Here is a 19,423-nt window from a genome sequence, read left to right as displayed (position 1 = left end):
TTTCAGCCTCTTAGAAGGCACTAAACAGAGGGAATTACTTTAAAAAAAAACCTTGTACCTGGAAAATTACTAATATGTTATTTAAATAATACATCAGATGTAAATGTATTCTAGGAATAAACTTTACTGATTTTAAACTGTAAAATATACATTATTCTGAGAACTCAGGCTATATTTCATAATTAATTCTAAATTCAGGAATTAAATATTACTTTCTCAAGTATTATTTAATATACACTTTAAAAAAGCGTTCTTGCTAAAAACAGTTTTGGTATAAAATATTTTAAAATCTAAGCAGTTAATTTCTTTTTTCAGCAAGGACACCCATTTGAAATATTCTTAAATATTTTATACAAGCCCATTTTTCTTCAAATCGTAGACTTACATACGTGCAATTTGCATTAAATCCAACTGATATTTGGGGGAAAAAAGTGATCAACTACTTCACAAACTGATTTTTCAAATACTTGAAAGCTTCCGTAATCTGAGAAATGACTGTAAAGCAACCTCACTGATTTTTAAGCAAACATATTCAAATATTATGTTCTCTAAATCACTGGAGGAGGCTACTCTAAGGATAACATCATTGCTTATTACATTTTAAAACTTATTAGGAATTATCACCAGAGCCTGCTAAGTCTTCTCTTAGGCATGCTCAGTGATAGAAAATCTTGTTCAATTATGTGTGGATATTACTTCAAATAGGAATTTAATATCTCTGGTGCTCAACTGACAAGTCTGTATAAGATTCCTCTACAGTATTATTTTGAATGAAAACTAATATTAAAATTCTAATATCTGAATATTAAAAAATCACAAAGTAGGACAAACCCTGTATGACCCCACTTAGATGAGGCACCCAGAGCACTCAAATGCAGACATACAGTGGAAGGATGGTCACCAGGGGCTGGGAAGCAGGGAGGCATGGGGAGTTAATGGTTAACAGGCACAGAGGTTCAGTTTGGGAAGCTAAAAGCTTCTGGAGATGGATGGCAGTGATGACTGCACAATACTGTGAATGTACTTAATGCCAAAAAACTGTACATTTAAAAATAGCTAAAATGGTAAATTTTATAGTGAATATTTTATCACAATTCAAAAAATCAAAAAACATCCAGGTAGAGGCCCTATTGTCTGTCAATGGGCTATAGTTTGCTGACCCCTGAGTTAATGTGACTGTGTAAGCCATATTATTTCTTTCTGTTTCAACTTCCTCCCTTTAGAGTGGCAGGAATGAAGTCATACTATCTATTTCATAAGGTTGTTGTGGATATCAAATAAGATCACAGATTTTACCCACAATAAAATCTATACAGATAGTCAGAGTTCATATTTATAGCCCTTTATCTTTTTTGAATAAGCCAGATTTAACACAACTTCTATTACTTGATCAGATTGAAAGGCCAAACAGTCACAAGAGAATTCACAGAACTCATACAGATAATTAACCTTTAATCACATCTGGACTATCTTCCGGAACAGCCTCTGAACTATAATGCTGAAGGAAAAGGTCAATACAAATTCTGGGGGAAAAAACCCTACCATACTGCAGGGAATTAAAAAACAGCGCATGGATCTGAGTGCTATTAATCCATGAGGCGTTAGTGTGAAAAACGTCTCTTTCCAGCAGATTTGGGAAAACTTTTCTATGAAGAAAAAAATGCCAGAGATTCCCCAACTTGAATTAATAAAAGGTTCTCAAAAAAAAAAAAATCATAAAGTTGCTTGGAGCCAAGTATGGGAAACTGAATGAGTGACCAACCTGGTTAATAATGGTTTTTGGGTTAAATTTGCAATGACTCTTAAATTCACTTTAAAAATCAGGAAATACTGACCATGTATGAGTCAAACTTTCAAGAATCTAAAAAAAACAAAGTAATTCTAAAGAAAAACAGTAGGAAGAAAGTAAGAACAGAAACAACGGAATTAAAAAGATAATCCTCTAGTAAGCTTGATCAAGGGGGAAAAAAGAGAACATATACTAGGAACCAAAAAAGGAAATGGTAACAATTAAAAAAAAAAAAGAATAACTTCATGCCAATATTTGAAAAGTTAAGATGCAATAATTTTCTAGAAAAATATAAATTACCAAATGTGCCTCAAGAAGAAATAAAAGACCTGACTAAAACAACTACTACTAAAGAAACTGAAATGGTAGTTTTAAAAATCTAGTGTCTTCCACAATTTCTCTCTCCTTATTCAAAGATACTGTAACAGAGTTTTTACACGAAGATACACTAACCTTTTCAAACAGCAGACAGTTCCTATTTATTGTAAAAATGACTTCAGAGAACGGAAAAAAAAAACTCCTCAGTTTATGAAGCTATTATAACCTTGACACCCAAACTGGACAAAGACAGCAGGAGAAAAAAATTTATCACTATCTATCTCACTCATGAGTATAGATGCAAAAATCTTAAATAAAACATAAGAATTGGAAAGCAACCAAGGGAAACACTTGTCCTTATTTGCAGACAATAGGAGTTCTACAAAGAATATCTAAGAGAATCTATACACAATTAGAAATGATAAAAGTTCAGCAGGGATGCTCAATATAAGATCAATATACAAAAATCAATCAACAGCATTCTTGTACACCAGCAATAACCAATGTAAAAATCTAATAGAGAAAAGATACCATTTACAATTGCAACAAAAACTATAAGGTGCCAAGGAACAAATGAATGAATAAATACACAAACAAAGAAACAAAAAGTACTAAAACTCAGTATTACAAAGACAGCAATTTTCCCCAGATTCCTTTAAAATCAAAAACAAATTCAATCAAAATCTCAAAAGTGTTATTCACAGAGAAATTGATTCTAAAATTCATATAGAAAAGTGCTAAGAATGGTTAAAATAATTTTGAAGAAGAACAAGCTAGGGAAAATGTGAGTGGACACAAGGTGATAGAAACAGACCAATGGAACAAAAGAGAGAGGCTAAAAAGGGAACTTACATGATAGAGGTTGCATTACAATGCAGATAGGCTATCTGATAAATGGTGCAGAAAACATACTGCTTATTCATATCGAAAAATAAAATTATGTTACTCATAACGTAGACAGAAATAAATTTCAAGGGATTAGAGATATGAATCAAAAAATCAAAATTTAGGGGCTGGCCCCACAGCATAATAGTTAAATTTGGTGAGTTTTGCTTTGGCAGCTTGGGTTCATGGGTTCAGATCCCAAGTGCAGACCTACATCATTTGTCAGCCATGCTGTGGTGGTGACCCACATATAAAGTGGAGGAAGACTGGCACAGATGTTACCTCAGGGCTAATCTTCCTCAAGCAAAAAAAGAGGAAGACTGGCACAGATGTTAGCTCAGGGCTAATCTTCCTCAGCAAAAAAACAAAACAACAAAACAACAAAATTTAAAAACCGCTAGAAAAAATATGGCAGACCATTTTTCTGACTTTAGAGGCGGGGAAGGAGCTTTTAAAACACAAAACAAAAGGCAAAGAAAAGACAAAGTGAGAAGACAAGTGACAGAACAGAATAAGATACCTGCAATGCAAACAACTGCCAAAGAATTGATACCAAGAATACTTCAACAACAATAATAACAATAACAACAGGCAAATAACCTAAGAGAGCAAGAGACGAAGGTAACAAATAGTCAAATCACAGAAACAGAAACCCCAAATGGCCAAGAAACATATGAAAACATGTTCAACCTTATGAATACTAAGGGAAATAAAAGTAATTTTATTATTCTATTACTATAGTAATTATAGAGATATTGTTGCAAAGGTTGGCAAAAATCTAAAAGCCTGACAAGGGAAAACAGGATTGAAACAAAAAAACAACCCACCAATTGGGAAAAAATATTTGTAAATCATATATCTAACAAAGAGTTAATCTCCATACTATAAAAAGAACTCACACAACTCAACAACAAAAAATCAAACAACCCGATCAAAAAATGGGCAGGGGACATGAACAGACATTTCTCCAAAGAAGATATATGGATGGCCAATAGGCACATGAAAAGATGTTCATCATCACTGATCATCAGGGAAACGCAAATCAAAACTACACTAAGATATCACCTTACAACTATTAGAATGGCAAAAATAACCAAAACAAATGTTGGAGAGGTTGTGGAGAAAAAGGAACCCTCATACACTGCTGGTGGGAATGCAAACTGGTGCAGCCACTATGGAAAACAGTATGGAGATTTCTCAAAAAATTAAAAATAGAAATACCATATGACCCAGCCATCCCACTACTGGGTATCTATCCAAAGAACTTGAAATCAGAAATTCAAAAAGTCCCATGCACCCCTATGTTCACTGCAGCATTATTCACAATAGCCAAGACGTGGAAGCAACCTAAGTGCCCACCAACTGATGACTGGATAAAGAAGATATGGATTGGATAAAGAAGGTATATATATACATATACATACACCATGGAATACTACTCAGCCATTAAAAGGATAAAATCGTCCCATTCACAACAACATGGATGGACCCTGAAGGTACTATGTTAAGTGAAATAAGCCAGATAGGGAAAGACAAACTCTGTGTGACTCCACTCATAGGTGGAAATTAAACATGTAGACAAAGAGAACAGATTAATGGTTACCAGGGGAAAGAAGGGGTGGGGGATGGGCATGAAGGGTGAAGTGGTACACCTACAACACGACTGACAAACAATAATGTACAACTGAAATTTCACAATGTTGTAAACTATCATAATCTCAATAAAAAGTTAAAAAAAAAATCTAAAAGCCTGAGAACCCCAAGATGGGAACAGATGGGAAACTCATACTCTACTGTGAGTATAAATTAAAATAACAACTTGAGTTGAGGATGTCTATATCTTATAATACAACAATTTCACTTTTTAATATATACCTATGGTAATTCCTGGTCACATTCAAGGAAGACAGGTATTACAAGAATGTTCACTGCAAAATGGTTTACAGTAGCAAAAAAATTGGAAACAACTATATGTCCATCAACAGGATAATGAGTGAATAAATTACAGTATATTTATACATTAGACTACAGCAGTTAAAATTAACAAATTAGTGGTACACATATCAACATGCATATTGTCAAAAACATAAAATTGAGTGAAAAAGCAAGCTACAAAATGATGTCATATATAGATTTTTAAAACTTGCAAAACAGCAAGTTTTATAGATACATAAATATTCAGCCACAGTATAAAAATATTTGGAAGAATGATAAATACAATATTATCATATTTATGAGAAGGGTTACCTCTGGGGAAGGAGAAGGAAAGGGAACAGGAATATAGAAAGAACAGAATGGGGTTATCAACTGCGTCCTTAATGACAGAGAGCCAGCCAGCCAGCTGGCCAGTCATGACATAATATTAAGATTTCAAGATAGTTGGGTTGTGAGTACATGGATGTCTGTTACACTATTTTCTATACTTCACATATTTAAAATATTTTATAATGTAAACTTCCTTTAAAGGAAAGATTTTAAAAAATGAACTAGAGCTACAGTATTAACATAAATATATCTCAAAAACTAAAAGTTGTTAAAAAATCAAGGTACAGAACAGACATATAGTGTATCATTTACATACTATGTAAAATGAAATTTTTTCATAGCTACATACATATTGGTAATTGTATAGAATTTAATGGGAATGATACACTCCAAATTCAGGATGATGGTTACCTCCTGGGTAGGGATTAAGAGGAACAGGACTGGGGAAGGACATGCAGGGAGCTTCAGCCAAATCTGTAATACGATTTCTTTTAAAAGTCTGAAGCAAATATGGCATTTGCTAAAGTTAGGTGTTGGCTGGTTTAAAAAATAGACATATATTTATATGCATATATGTATTTGTGTGTGTGTGTGTATGTGTGTGTGTGTAAATAACAGTAACAGCAGCAGCAACAATAAAGAAGAAGATGAATAACAGAGCTAATATTTGAGCACTTATTACACAGTAGGCACTGTTCTAAGTGTTTTGCATGTATACTCCTAAAAGCAAGCCTAGGAGGTAGATTCTATTGCTATTTATATCTAATACTACTACTATTTTAGTACTATTGGATTCTACTACTCATTTTACAGATGAAGAACTGAAGTAGAGAGAGGTGAAGTTGGTTTAAGGTTATAAAGCTAGTAAATAATGAAGTAAGATATGAAGCCAGGATTCCTGCTCCAGAGTCTAGAGTTTTGTAGCTGTGTTATTGTTATTATATCATTCTCTATTCTTTTTGGTATGTTGGAAACCCAACATTATTTCTGTACGTTGGAAATAAAAAACACTTTTAATCTATGACTATAAAGAAATGCATACACACACACATATATATTTCTGTATAGCTCTAACTGGCTCTAAAGATGCTAAAGGAATTCTAGGAATGTTGTGAAAATAGCAGCATCCCAACTACTCTAATTTAGTAACTTATATGTTTGGGGTTTCATATTATTTAGGTCATTATTTCATAGTCAAACACTATTTCTTCAATAGCCCTAAGATAATATATATTTGGAATCTTAGATAACTTATATGGGGGAGCATATGATATAATTCATTCTATCTCTTATTAGAGGCACAATTTGATTAGCACTTAGCTTCAAGTCTGAAAACTCATATTATAACTTTTTAATAAGTAATTCTGTCAAGAAATTTAATAGAATTTCAATTATTCATTTTTCTGGTATTTTTACTGAGTTGATTTATTTTCTAAAAGCCAGTAGCTAATATTTATACAATAATAAAAATGTAACTTTGTATAGGACTATTTACACAAAATAAAAGTAGGAGAATTGGTATTTTCAGTCATCAAATATTTATGAGCACTGACTATGTGCTAATCATACACTCCTTGTCCCTAGCACCACTGTTACCTTTTCTCAGTGTTTCTTCTTCTCAATCCATACACCCACATTCTCAATGTTATTATCTACTAACCTACAGAATGTGCACTCAAAAAATATGAAAAAAAGTTCTTGCTTTCAAAGAGTTCATTGTCTAATAGGGGAAAGAGACTAAGTAAACAAGTTATAACACATAACTATCTTAATAAAGGCATTTAAAAGATAGTAGCAAAACATAAGGGTTGGGGGAGATGAAAGGGCGGCTGGTGCACTTCAAGAACATGATGAACAGGAGACACCAAGTGGAGACAACTCCTTCATGAAAACTTGTCTTAAAAGGAAGAAGAGGGGCCAGACCCGTGGCCGAGTGGTTAAGTTTGTGTGCTCCACTTCAGCGGCCCAGGGTTTCACCAGTTCGAATCCTGGGCGTGGACATGGCACCGCTCATCAGGCCATGCTGAGGCAGTGTCCCACATGCCACAACTGGAGGGACCCACAACTAAAAATACATAACTATGTACCGGGTGCTTTGGGGAGAAAAAGGAAAAATAAAATCTTAAAAAAAAAAAAAAAAGGAAGAAGAGAGGGTAACAGCTAGGGGCATAGGTTCTAGGGAAGCTTTTAAGATGAGAGAGAGAGATACTTCGCATCAGCTCTTCTGAAATACTCTCCTTGTTCCACCCCTCTCCTAGGACGATATCCCAGCTGAGTGTGAGCAAGCCACTTAACATTCGAGATGGATATTTAAGAAGTCTAAATTACAGAGGGAACCTGAATAAAGAATCTCTAAAGTTCTTTCTAGACCTAAAATTCTATGATTCTACGACTATGATTACGATTATCTGATCTCTTTAAACTCAAACATAAATCACAAAACATTCAGTATGCAAAAAAGAAAACCAAGACCAATTAAGAGATGTACTAGTTTGTACAACTGCATTCTATTCTCTTTATAAAACTGTTAAAACAATTAATACCTATTCTGAACATCAGTAACATTTCCACAGAAAGACAGTGCCTTTTTATCAGAGTTGGTCAAGTACTTCTTCCCCTGAAACGGGCAGACTTCTAAAGAATCAATAAGCAACTGTTTTGTGATAACAGAAGTAAATTGCTTTAAAGCCCATAGCTTATACTTGTAAAAGTCATCTTTTAAAAGGAAGACGTTTATAGAAACATGTGTACAACATTCTTATTACAATATATTTGTTCATTATCTTCACTTTAAAATTTTAACGTACAAGTTGAAGGTTCACAAAGAGTTTTAAAAAACCCCCAGCTAAGATTAGCTCTTTACAATAATATGCCTTCTTTTCAGTATTACACGTTCTGAAATTTAGAACAAGGGTTCCCTTACCTGATATGGACATGGAATGTGATATTCTCTGCAGCGTTCTTGTATCCACGTTGTTTCCCAGATGCCACGGTAAGCTTGCTCATAAAAGTAGCATCCAATTACAACCAAGAGTGGTACGAGATAAAGAATGCTGAAAACACCAATCCGGATCATAAACTTCACCAATTTATCTTGATTCTCCTTTTCTAATGGAATCTCAATTCGAACTCTGTTTAGGGATATAATGCCGGCTAAGAGAAGTGAAATCCCAACTACCACATACAGGCAGAGGGGTGCAAGAACGAAGTATCTCAATGCATCAACATCGTAGAGGCCAACAAAACACACGCCACTGATATTGTCACCTTCAATTTTATTCATCGCTAAAAGGATGATAGTTAGAGTTCCGGGGATGCCCCATGCACTGGCGTGAAACAGCAATGCTTTCTTCTCAATAGCTTCACTACCCCACTTTGGCACAGCTGCCAAAAACCATGTAATAGTAAGAATTACCCACCAAACACTGCCAGCCATAGTAAAAAAATAGAGTACCATGAAAAGCATGGTACAGGCTTTATTATGAGATCCTTGTGTCACTGTGGAAGCCTTATACTGTGCAGGGCTAGATGCATTGCAGGCTACTCGGTCCTCAAGCAAAAACCCAATAAAGAAAATTAGTGATACCATCATGTAGCAGACTGCATAAAATATAATAGGTCTTTCAGGATAACGGAATCTTGTGACATCAATCAAAAAAGTTAAAAAAGTAAACAACGTGGCAGAGAGGCAAATGATTGAAATCAATCCTATGAAATATCGAGCAAATGAAAGTTCTTCTCTCCTAAAGTACATATTTGGACAAGGAGGTGAACAATCACGCACGTGCAAAAAAGAATAACCAAGATCAGGATCAATTTTCAACTCTCGGGGACACCAAAAACCATAGTCCCTCTGCACTGCCACTGGGGCTCCTTCAGTAGGCTCTCCAGCTAAATTCAGATCCACAAGTCGAGGATACGGCTCATCACAATCTGGGAACCTATAAAATACAAGATGAGAACCATTTTTACTTATTGGGAAATCTGCCACCTAACAATTTGGATTTCCAAATTTAGCACCTGTGACTTTATTCTTTTGTCCTTGGGGCACATTACAATAAACAGGAATAAAGTAAATGGTAATATCTTCTGTGTGGGCCATACTACTACATTTTCCATAATTGACAAAAAAATTGATGTTTTATTTTTTTTATTTTTCCTTCTTCTCCCCAAAGCCCCCAGTACACAGTTGTATATTCTAGTTGTAGGTCCTTCTAGTTGTGGCACGTGGGATGCTGCCTCAGCATAGCCTGATGAGCAGTGCCACATCCGTGCCCAGGATCAGAACCAGTGAAACTCTGGGCCACCGAAGCAGAGCACGCAAACCCAACCCCTCAGCCATGGGGCCGGCCCCCTGATATGGTTTTATACTTAATTTTGTTTTGGCTTCTAAAACAGTACCTTTATTAAAATAGTTAAGCATAACCTTCAATAAATAGTGTACAAATAAACTATTTAGGACACAGTTTAGAGTAAGATTTCAAAATGCAAATATATATTCTATATAATAAATTAATATACTCCAACAGAATAGTAGCTAAAAGTTACTTTTTTTCTAAGCTTTAACTACAGTAGTCCTCAATTTACCCTAGATTCAAATAGAACTTACTTAAACATAACAGTTAAAAGTCTTCCTTAATGGCATGGCCCAAGGTGTTTTGAGTTAGATTAGCACTAGAAATCCTTACAAGTGGCTTAGTTTTTAGATCTTTTCTTCCCATTTTACATTCACTCTCTGCTTCTCATATTGATTAAGGGCATTCTAAGGTCCCTAATGTCGACTGGTTCTTTCCTACCATCCTTAATTTCTCTCCAGTCCACTGCGTTCTCTAAATTCAGTTTTTCTCAAACTTTGCTATGCATGAGAAAAAGTTAAGGTTGTTTTAAAACGCAAATTCTTGGGTCCCACCACGACCAATCACATTTCAATAAGCCTGTGTTAAGGCACAAGAAAGCCGCATTTTCACAATTTTCCAAAAGGACAGGATCCACAGACTCGAGAAAGTGTCATACACAGCCTCAGGACAAAGAAAACAGGGTTGTGTTGCAGACATTCTTACACAACTAAGGATACCATTCTCGTGAATTTCCTGCGTCTTTAACTTTCTTGCCAGTATCAGTTTCTAAGCCTTCAGACTCCCACTAACTAGATGTTTACTAGTGTATACGTACCACATAGTCTCCAAGAAACTGTCATTCATATCAAGTTTGCCAAATACATGCATAACTTTATGCTGTAGCTGATTAATCTTTTATTTTCTAATACAAACCATTTTCTTCACAGGGCTTAGAATTATAAAGCCAAATGACAGAAACTTATTGTATTCAGGCATTTATTGGAATCCTGCAGTATGTCAGGGGTTTAAAATAAAAAGACAAATCAGGATCTCTATCCTTGAGTCTAAAAGGAGTTACAAACTTGTAAACACAATACAAAATAAAGCAGTGTGATACATGAAGCAATCAAAATCCATATATAGTATAAAAATGATATAGAGAAGGATTAATTATTTTAGAGGAAGAGGTTACGAAAGACTTCACAGGCACAAGATTTTGAATCAGCATTTGCCAGTAATGGCAGTAGGTCGATCAGTATTCTAGCAGGAAATGCAAGCAAAGGCATAGAGGTTTGAACAGGATGAGTTTAGTATTGTTGGGGCATGAAGTTCGCATCACTTGTCACAGGAGATGAGGTTGGAGAGGTAAGCACGCTGCAGAAATATGTGTATGTATGTCTGTGTGTGCATGCATGTATGTATATATAACCATTGATACAAAATTTAAAACCATGCAAAGTAACATACATTTTTACTTCCAACTGCCACTTCAAAATACACACATCCCTCACTCTTTAACCCTTCCAAAAACCAAACTTTTGATTTCCACTCCTCAGGTTTCTCCATCTCCACGAGTGATAATTCCACTTTTCTAGTTGTTCAGGCCAAAACCCTTGGAGTCGTCCTTGACGCCCTTTCTCTCTAATATACACCTCACAATCCACCAGCAAATCCTGTCATTCTACTTTGTGATATATCCAGAATCTGACTGCTTCTCATTTCCTCCACTGCTGCTGCCCAGTTTGAGCCATCAATACCTCTTGCCTGGACTTTTGGAGAGACTGCCAAGTGATCTCCATTTTCACACAGCAGCCAGGGTGGTCCTTTAAAGACACGCTACTCCTGTGCTCATGATCATGTCTCTTCTGCTCAAAATTCTTTAACGCCTTCCCTTCTCACTCGGAGTCAAATCCAAACCCCATTCCAGAGCTACAAAGACCCTATTCCCAGTACTTTTCTGACTTTATTTCCTTCTGTTCTCCCTCCCTCACTTGCTCCGGCCTCTTTGGTCTCCTTGCTGTTCTTTGAATATACCAAGCATGCTTCCATTTCACAGCCTTTGTACTTGCTGCTCTGCTTCCTCTGCCTGGATTGTTATTCCCTAGCTATCTGTATTATTTGTTCTCTCATTTCACTCAGGTCCCTGTTCCAATGCCTCCTTATCAAAGACATCCTTCCCTGATGTCTCCATAAGAAACAGAGTCCTTCTGCTTCTCCATACTGTATTACCATCACCTAACCCTACTCTTTCTTATTAGCATTCATTACTATCTGACATTATCTATTTATCTCTCACCACTACCACTACCACTAGAATTTTAGCTCCATAAAAACAGAGACTATGTTTTGTTCATTGCTCATCTTCAGCACATAGAAGAGTGCCTAGCATATAGAACACATCCAATTAATATTTGTTGAATTAATAATTGTTGGATATATACATTCATATAGCCCTAACCCAAGTAATTAGAAAGATGACTAGGAGCAGTGTGCAAGACAGACTTGAGCTGGACGAAAATAGGGGCAGAGACGCCACTTCAGTCAGAAGTAAAACCAGATAAGGCAGTGAGAATGAGACAGAGATGAAATTAGTTAGATGAAAGCAAAAGGATTTATAACTGACTGGATGTGGGAGCTAAGGTCAATGAAGGAAGAAGATAACTTTCAGGCAATAAAGAAATGAGCAAGGAATAAAACCAACTTTAGACATGCTGAAACTGAGGTATCCAAGACAAACTCAGGCTAGGGTTTCCAATGGCTGCTGCCTATGCAGATCTGGAACTTAGCAGGAAGATGTCAAGGCTACAGAATTAGATTTAGAAGTCATAAGTATACGAATAAGAGTTAAAATCAGTAAGATGAGATTATCCAGGGAAAGCATGTAGAATCAAAGAGAACAGGAATAGAACTCTGGGAATCACCAGTATTCAAGGGGGAGAAAAAGGAAGACGATTCAAGACAAGAAACTGAGAAGGATTAGTCTGAGATGTAGCAGACCACAATATGGCCTAACTGATTTTCAGTAAAGGAGGACGGGCTAAGGTGAGGAGAATAAGGACCAAATATAGTATAAAGGTGAAATATGGGTTTGAAGTGAGCGATAGAGATCTGGCATAGGTGCTGAGGGGAATTTTCCTGTTGACTATATTGGAAACTGACCAAAGACAAACAGTAAATAGAATTGCTATGGTTTGAATCATTAAATATACAAATAATTAATTTGTAAGAAATTGGCTAAATCAATCCAGTTGGAGATCTGAACAAGTACAGTAAAAGGAACGAGTTGAGATTGCTAGCAAAAGTGTTATTTCAGTGAGAGACTTCAGAGCTTAAGCTAAGCAAGGAAATAAAAGAGATCAGGAAGGTGGATATTAGGAGGGGGGAAAAAAACCCCAAAGTTTGGGGTATCCATGAAATTGAAGAACAGGTACAGTAGGAACAAAGATATGAGAGATGCTGAAGAATAACAGTTTGTTATGAAAGATCAGTTTGCCAGAATTTAAGATTTCAGAGTTAGGCAATCACAGGCAAGAATGAGGACACAAAACAGATTTAATCCTATCAAAAGAAACAAAGAAATAAAGATCATAATGATACTTCTATACTTGTATATAAACTATTAAAAACACCACTAAACAATGGGAGTTAGATACAAGAAACAAAAAATAAGGTTCCTACCTAGGCAATTCATAAATGTTATTATAAACACCAAGAAATTTACAGATTTCTAAAAGAGAGACTATAAACACTATCAGGTGTTTGGGGAGAGAGTGGATGAATGATTACATGGGGCTAGATAACAGAATAGGTTAAATAGGTGGGAAATAGAGTAGATAAATATTAGAAAGTAAAATGTCAGTGAACTGACCACAAGAAACTAATGTATGTTTTATTTCTTAAGTTTTTCCATCCATCAAATGAGAGTAACACCTTCTTTTTACTTCCCTCCAAGGGCTATTGTCAGATGATAAACAAAATTAATTTTAAACATGAAGGAGAAAACAATGTTCAGTGCAGCACTGCTTATAATAGCAAAAACATGGAAATAACGTAATGACCATCAGTAGGGGATGGCTAAATAACTACACAATATTAATACAACTGGCCATTATACAGCAATTAAAAGGAATGAACCAGACCTACATATACAAACATATATATTTGTAAAAAAAATTTAATGTTGTCTATGGGATATGTATATATGTAGTAAGAGTATAAAAACAAACATAGGAATGATTAACAACAAATTCAACATAATGATTACCTCATCTCTGGGGAGGAAAGAAGGGAATGAAATCAAGATGGGTACCATGGAAAGAACCTTGAACTCTATCTGTATGGTTTTACCTCCTAAAAAAAAAACTGAGGCAAATATTACAAAATATTAAGATTGGACAGAGCTAGATAATAATAGGTACATATGTAGTCATATAATTATTCTTTATCCTTAATACAAAAAAGGTACATTTGTATATAAGAAATACAGTATTAATACTGCAAACATTTTTAGTAATAATAACATTCTCCCATACAAATTTCTAAGACTGTCTAGTAAAAACCCTTAAACTTTGAGGAAATGCTTACAACCTATCTATTTGAAAAGCATCTGACATTTTGTGGGGTCTGGTATGTTAACACACGACAGGAAAACAGAACTGACACAACTACTTTAGTCATTAACACATTTAAATCATAAAGATATTTAATTCCCATTAAAATATCATTAAAAATGTATAATGATAAAGCAATGAACGATTATTTTCTTCACTGTATTTTCTAATTTTCCATAAATGGCATTACTTTTATAACCACAAAAAAAATTTTAAGAGAGAAAAATCAAGTGAATGTCTTGATTATGTTTTTTTTAACTTAATTCTTTTTAGAAATGGGGTTTTTTTTCTACCTTTTTCATTTAGGGCCTCCAAATTCCTAAAGAAATGAATAATTCTGAGGCCTTGAAACTACTGTTCAAAATTAAGACTAATATATATACTTCAAAAAAGTTTTAAAAAATGAATGAACTAGAAGACAAGTAATTTTAAATATACTGCAACATAAGTAATGATCCATGAAAATCTATGATTTTCGCACCTACTGCATTCCATATCTTCAGGCCAAGGAACACCAAACATCTCCATGAGCTTCGAACACTCGCTGTAAGCCCGCTGACACAGCCTACGACAAGGAAGTGTGACACGTCCATATTCCATACAAATAGGAGCATAGAGTGCACAAAGAAATGGCCGGAAATCCCGAGAACAATCCAGATTCACCATAGGGTGGAATGGCTAGGAAAAAGTTAAAATTGAATCATTAGAGAAAGAGTTGTATACAAATTAAAGCTTTTTATATCTAACATTGCAATACTCTTTTTTTTCCACTTAAAAGAAATTCCTGACGGTTATTGAAAATTTCTGAAGGGGAGTTTTTGTGTTTTATTTTTTAACAAAACTCTTATCTCTGGAGATTCTGATTTGGTTAATTCTGAGGTATATCCCAGAATCTATATGTATATTTTATTTTATTTATTTACTGTTTTTCTGCTTTATCTCCCCCAATCCCCCCAATATACAGTTGTATATTCTAGTTGTGAATGCCTCCAGTTGTGGCATGTGGGACGCTGCGTCAGCATGGCCTGATGAGCGGTGCCATGTATGCGCTTGGGATCCAAACCAGCGAAACCCTGGGCTGCCGCAGCGGAGCACGTGAACTTAACCACTCGGCCACAGGGCCGGCCCCGATATATGTATATTTTAATTGTTACAAGTGATATTAATGAAGAGGCAGGGCTGAGAACAACTAATAACAATATGATCCATTGTACATAGGAAAAAACATAAAACGATATATGCCAAATGCTCAAAGGAGTGATTACTGCTTGGTGATAGGATTACAAGAGAGTTTCACAGTCTTCTTTTTATCTATTTCAGTTTCTACATTTTCTTCAATTAATGTGCCAATAGGAGAGAGAGGACAAGTGAAATGAAAAGGGTAGGGAGAAGAGAAGTAGTTATACATAGAAATATTATTTTGAAGGTGGGAGGTAGAGAAGAGATCTGTCTTTGTCTCATATTTTCTTGTTCTTTTTACATTAAAAATAAACTATAAAACAGAGCTCTTTCAACTTTAAAATCACATGATGTAAACAGAGCTATCACTGTAAGATGATATTAAGGAAACAAAAAGAAAAAATAGTGGCTTCAAACATAAAACCATACTAAAATCATCATTATAACCACAGGAATACATCAAATATCCCAAGAACTGTGCATCTGGGCTTTTGACTACCAAATACTTTTTCTACTTGTTTATATAATAGTTTCAGAGTCACTGCTGATTTTGAACTGATAACAGATATTCTCACCACCAGGCCTTTCTATTGAGGAAGAATCAATTTATTTCAACATTGATATATAATATTTTCCAGAGGCCTCCTATACACAAGGCAGTTAGAAAATGAAGAGTCACTTAAAGAAACTGATGTCAAAGAAGTTAACGGTATAACGGATGTCATTATCGATATACGACAAATATATAAAACAATAAACTATATGTGATGATAAACTATATGTAACTATCACTTCCAAATACGGAAGAGTAGTTTGTGTTAAACCAATGTTTCTATCAAGAACTTGAAAATAAAGCAAAAAAGTTTAAACATATCTATTTAAAGCTACTAGAGAACTATAAAAGGAAAAGAACTAGAGGGGCTAAGAATCCAGACACAGGGAAGCACAGAGAGGTGGACTGATAAGCACAACCACTTTTCCAAGGAGGTATTTGCTGAATCTGGGCATAAAGCAAGAGGCTGAGAATCAAGCTTTGCCTAGGCTGGTGCTAGAGAACTGAGAAATCATCAGAGCTTTAGTGGGCTTGTGATGCTACAGACAAAATTCGAAGATCTAGGTGAGAAGGGGAAGTGCCAACAATTGAGCCTGACACAGAGCTAGTTTTCCCTTCGAGATATCTGAACACTCCGAAGCTGCACAGAGAAGGAGGCTATGAAGCTAAGCAGAAAGCCTCTGAAAAGCAGAGTGCAGATTCTGGGAATTTTATCAGGCTGAGGAAACACAAATTAGAGTCCAAGTCCTGCCTGGGGAATTGAACATACCAGACTCTCAACTGGAAGCCCCTGAATGTCTACACTCTAGTGTAGACATTAGCAGGGGCAAATCAGAGGGAGGCAGAGACCCACCAAAACTGCAACCCAGCCTCAACTCAGCTTAATCTCTGGCTGAGTTAAGGTGACCTGTCCCCATTTATCTGCTAAGCAGAAGAAAGGGTGAATCTACTCTGGAATAATATAACATCATCTGGAATCTCACCAATATTCTCTAATGTCTAAGTACACATTAAAAAATTACTGGGCATTCTAAGAGACAGGACCATATGACTGAAAAACCAAGAAAAAAAATTACCATGTTTTGGTAATCCAGTTATTGGACTTAACAGACAAGACAGTATATAACTATGATGAATATGTTCAAGAAAATAAAAGATAAGAATTTCAACAGAAAACTGGAATCTATTATGAAAGGAATCAAATGGAAATTCTATAATTGAAATATATAATCACTGAAATTAAGAACTCATTAGATATATCAGAAGACAGTACTGGCAAAGCAGAAAACAAGGCAATAGTAAATATCCGAACAGAAGCACATAGACCAAAGATACTGAAAAATACAGAAAAGAGTATGAGAGACATGTAAACACATGAAAAAGTCTATGATATACATAACTGAAATCTCAAAAGGAGAGGAGACAGAGAATGGGCAGAGGGATTATATAAAAAGTTGATGGCTGAGGATTTTCCAAAACAGATAGAAGACAACAATTCACGGATTCAAAAAGTTCTGCAAATCCCAAGAAAGATAAATACAAGAAAACCACACTTAGGCACATCTTATTTACTTTTTGTTGAAAGCCAAAGAAAAATATCAAAAGGCAGCCAGTGGGAAAAAGGATACCTTACCCTTCAATGGAGCAACAACACCACTCAGAGCTGACTTTGGAATACCAGAAAACAACGGAATGACTTATTTAAAGAGCTGCAAGAAAATAACTGCCCACCGATAATTCTGTAGCCTACAAAAATTTTTTTTATAAATGAAGGCAAAGTAAAGATATTTTCAGACAAACAAATACTGAGAACATTAGTCACCACAAACCTGCACTAAAAGGAAAGCTCAAGAGTTCTTTGGACAAATGACTGAAGATGAGAATTCAAAAGGAATTTAGAGCAACAAAAGGGGTGAATGAATATGTGAGAAAATATATATGAATACTCTCTGTACCAACAAAAACTAATGTCTTAAAATACATACAAAATACACAGAAATTAACAGGTGTAATAATAAAATGGAAAAGATGGGGAGTCAGAGGACTACTAATGGCAGAGTGGCTAAAGTAATTATTTTTATTAGAAATTATAAGTCAAAGGTATATATCATAATTTCTAGGGTAAACAATAAAAGAATCACAACTAACAAGGTAATAAAGAGAAATAAAATACAAAAGACGGCAAGATAAGAGAGACAAAAGAATGCAAAACAGTTTGGACAAATTGAAATCAAATAATAAGATAGGAGATATTAACCCAAGCACATCACTAAGTGCATTATATATAAATGGACTAAAAACTTTAAGTAAAAGACTAAGATTGTTGAACTAGGTAAAAACAAAAACAGAAAAAAACGCTATGCTGTTCACAAAGACACATTTTCAATATAATGACACAGATAGGTGAAAAATAAAAAGGCAAACAATAAACAATGGAAGAACTAAGCAAAAGAAAGAGCAGACTTTATGACAAGCAGTGTTCCCAGAGATAAAGAAGGTCATTTCATCCAGACAAAATAAAAGAATCAATTCATTAAGACTAAAAAGCAAATCTAAACATATATGCACTAGTTAACATAGCTTCAAATTATTGTAATCAAAAATAGAAAGAGAAGGAGAAATACACAATCCACAATCAGAGAGAGAGATTGATACACTTCTCTCAATATATGAGAGAGAGACAAAAATTCTATAAAAATATAGAAAATCTAAAGACAATTACAAATTTGACCTAAATGACCTATTTATAATCATGGCACCCAATAATGACTGGAACCTATTTAACATACACATGGAATCTTTACCAAAACTGGCCATGTTCTGGGTCCTAAAGCAATCTACAACAAACTTCAAAGTACTAATATCATTCAGAGAATGTTCTATGACTAAAACGGAATTAAGGTAAATATGAATTACAAAAAGAATTCCAGAAAATACCCAACTGTTTGGAAATTTAGAAATTAGACAACAAATTTCTAAAATAACCCACAGTCAACAAAGGAAATCATAACTGAAATTTAAATTGTACATATAATTATATATATTTATAATATAAATATAATGTGTATATATAGAAATTTAGTAAAGACAATAAAATGTCAGCAAAAACCGTACTCAGAGGAAATTTCTCACCTGATATGCCTGTATCAGAAAATGAGAAAACTTGAAAAAAAAAAATCAGTGTTCTACACCCCATCTCAAGAAGCTAGGAAAAGAGTGGCCAATCAAACTTAGAAAAAGTAGAAAAAAGGAAATAGTAAGTAAAATAAAAGAGAAAAATCCCTATAAATTACCAATATCAGGAATGAAGAGAGAACTAGAAAAATAATGAGGAATACCATAAATAACAAATTTGACATGTTAGGATGAAACGAACAAATACCTTGGGGGGAAAAAATCACAATTTACCAAAAGTTATAACAGAAGAAATAGAAAACCTAGTCTTCTATCTATAAAGAAATTTATTCATTATTAGAAACTGTCCCAA

General features: G+C 34.7%; 1 protein-coding gene across 4 annotated transcripts in view; it reads right to left on the bottom strand.

The window, feature by feature from the left end:
• The window catches only part of FZD3 (frizzled class receptor 3), an 86,725-nt gene that overhangs the window by 39,740 nt on the left and 27,562 nt on the right, over positions 1-19,423 (bottom strand). For all 4 annotated transcript variants that reach the window (XR_002806402.2, XR_011436659.1, XM_023636219.2 and 1 more), the window contains exons 3-4: positions 14,686-14,882; positions 8,181-9,198 (exon numbers count right to left, since the gene is read on the bottom strand). Coding sequence is in view for 2 of the 4 variants with exons in the window: in XM_023636219.2 (XP_023491987.1) it covers positions 8,181-9,198; positions 14,686-14,882 (1,215 nt within the window). In the remaining 2 variants the exon portion in view is untranslated. The remainder of the gene's footprint in view (positions 1-8,180; positions 9,199-14,685; positions 14,883-19,423) is intronic.

Source organism: Equus caballus, chromosome 2 (assembly GCF_041296265.1).
Source record: "Equus caballus isolate H_3958 breed thoroughbred chromosome 2, TB-T2T, whole genome shotgun sequence".
NCBI classification, from domain to species: Eukaryota; Metazoa; Chordata; class Mammalia; order Perissodactyla; family Equidae; genus Equus; species Equus caballus.
The sequence above is the reverse complement of the archived record's forward strand: the minus strand, read 5'-3'. Positions and strand labels throughout refer to the sequence as shown.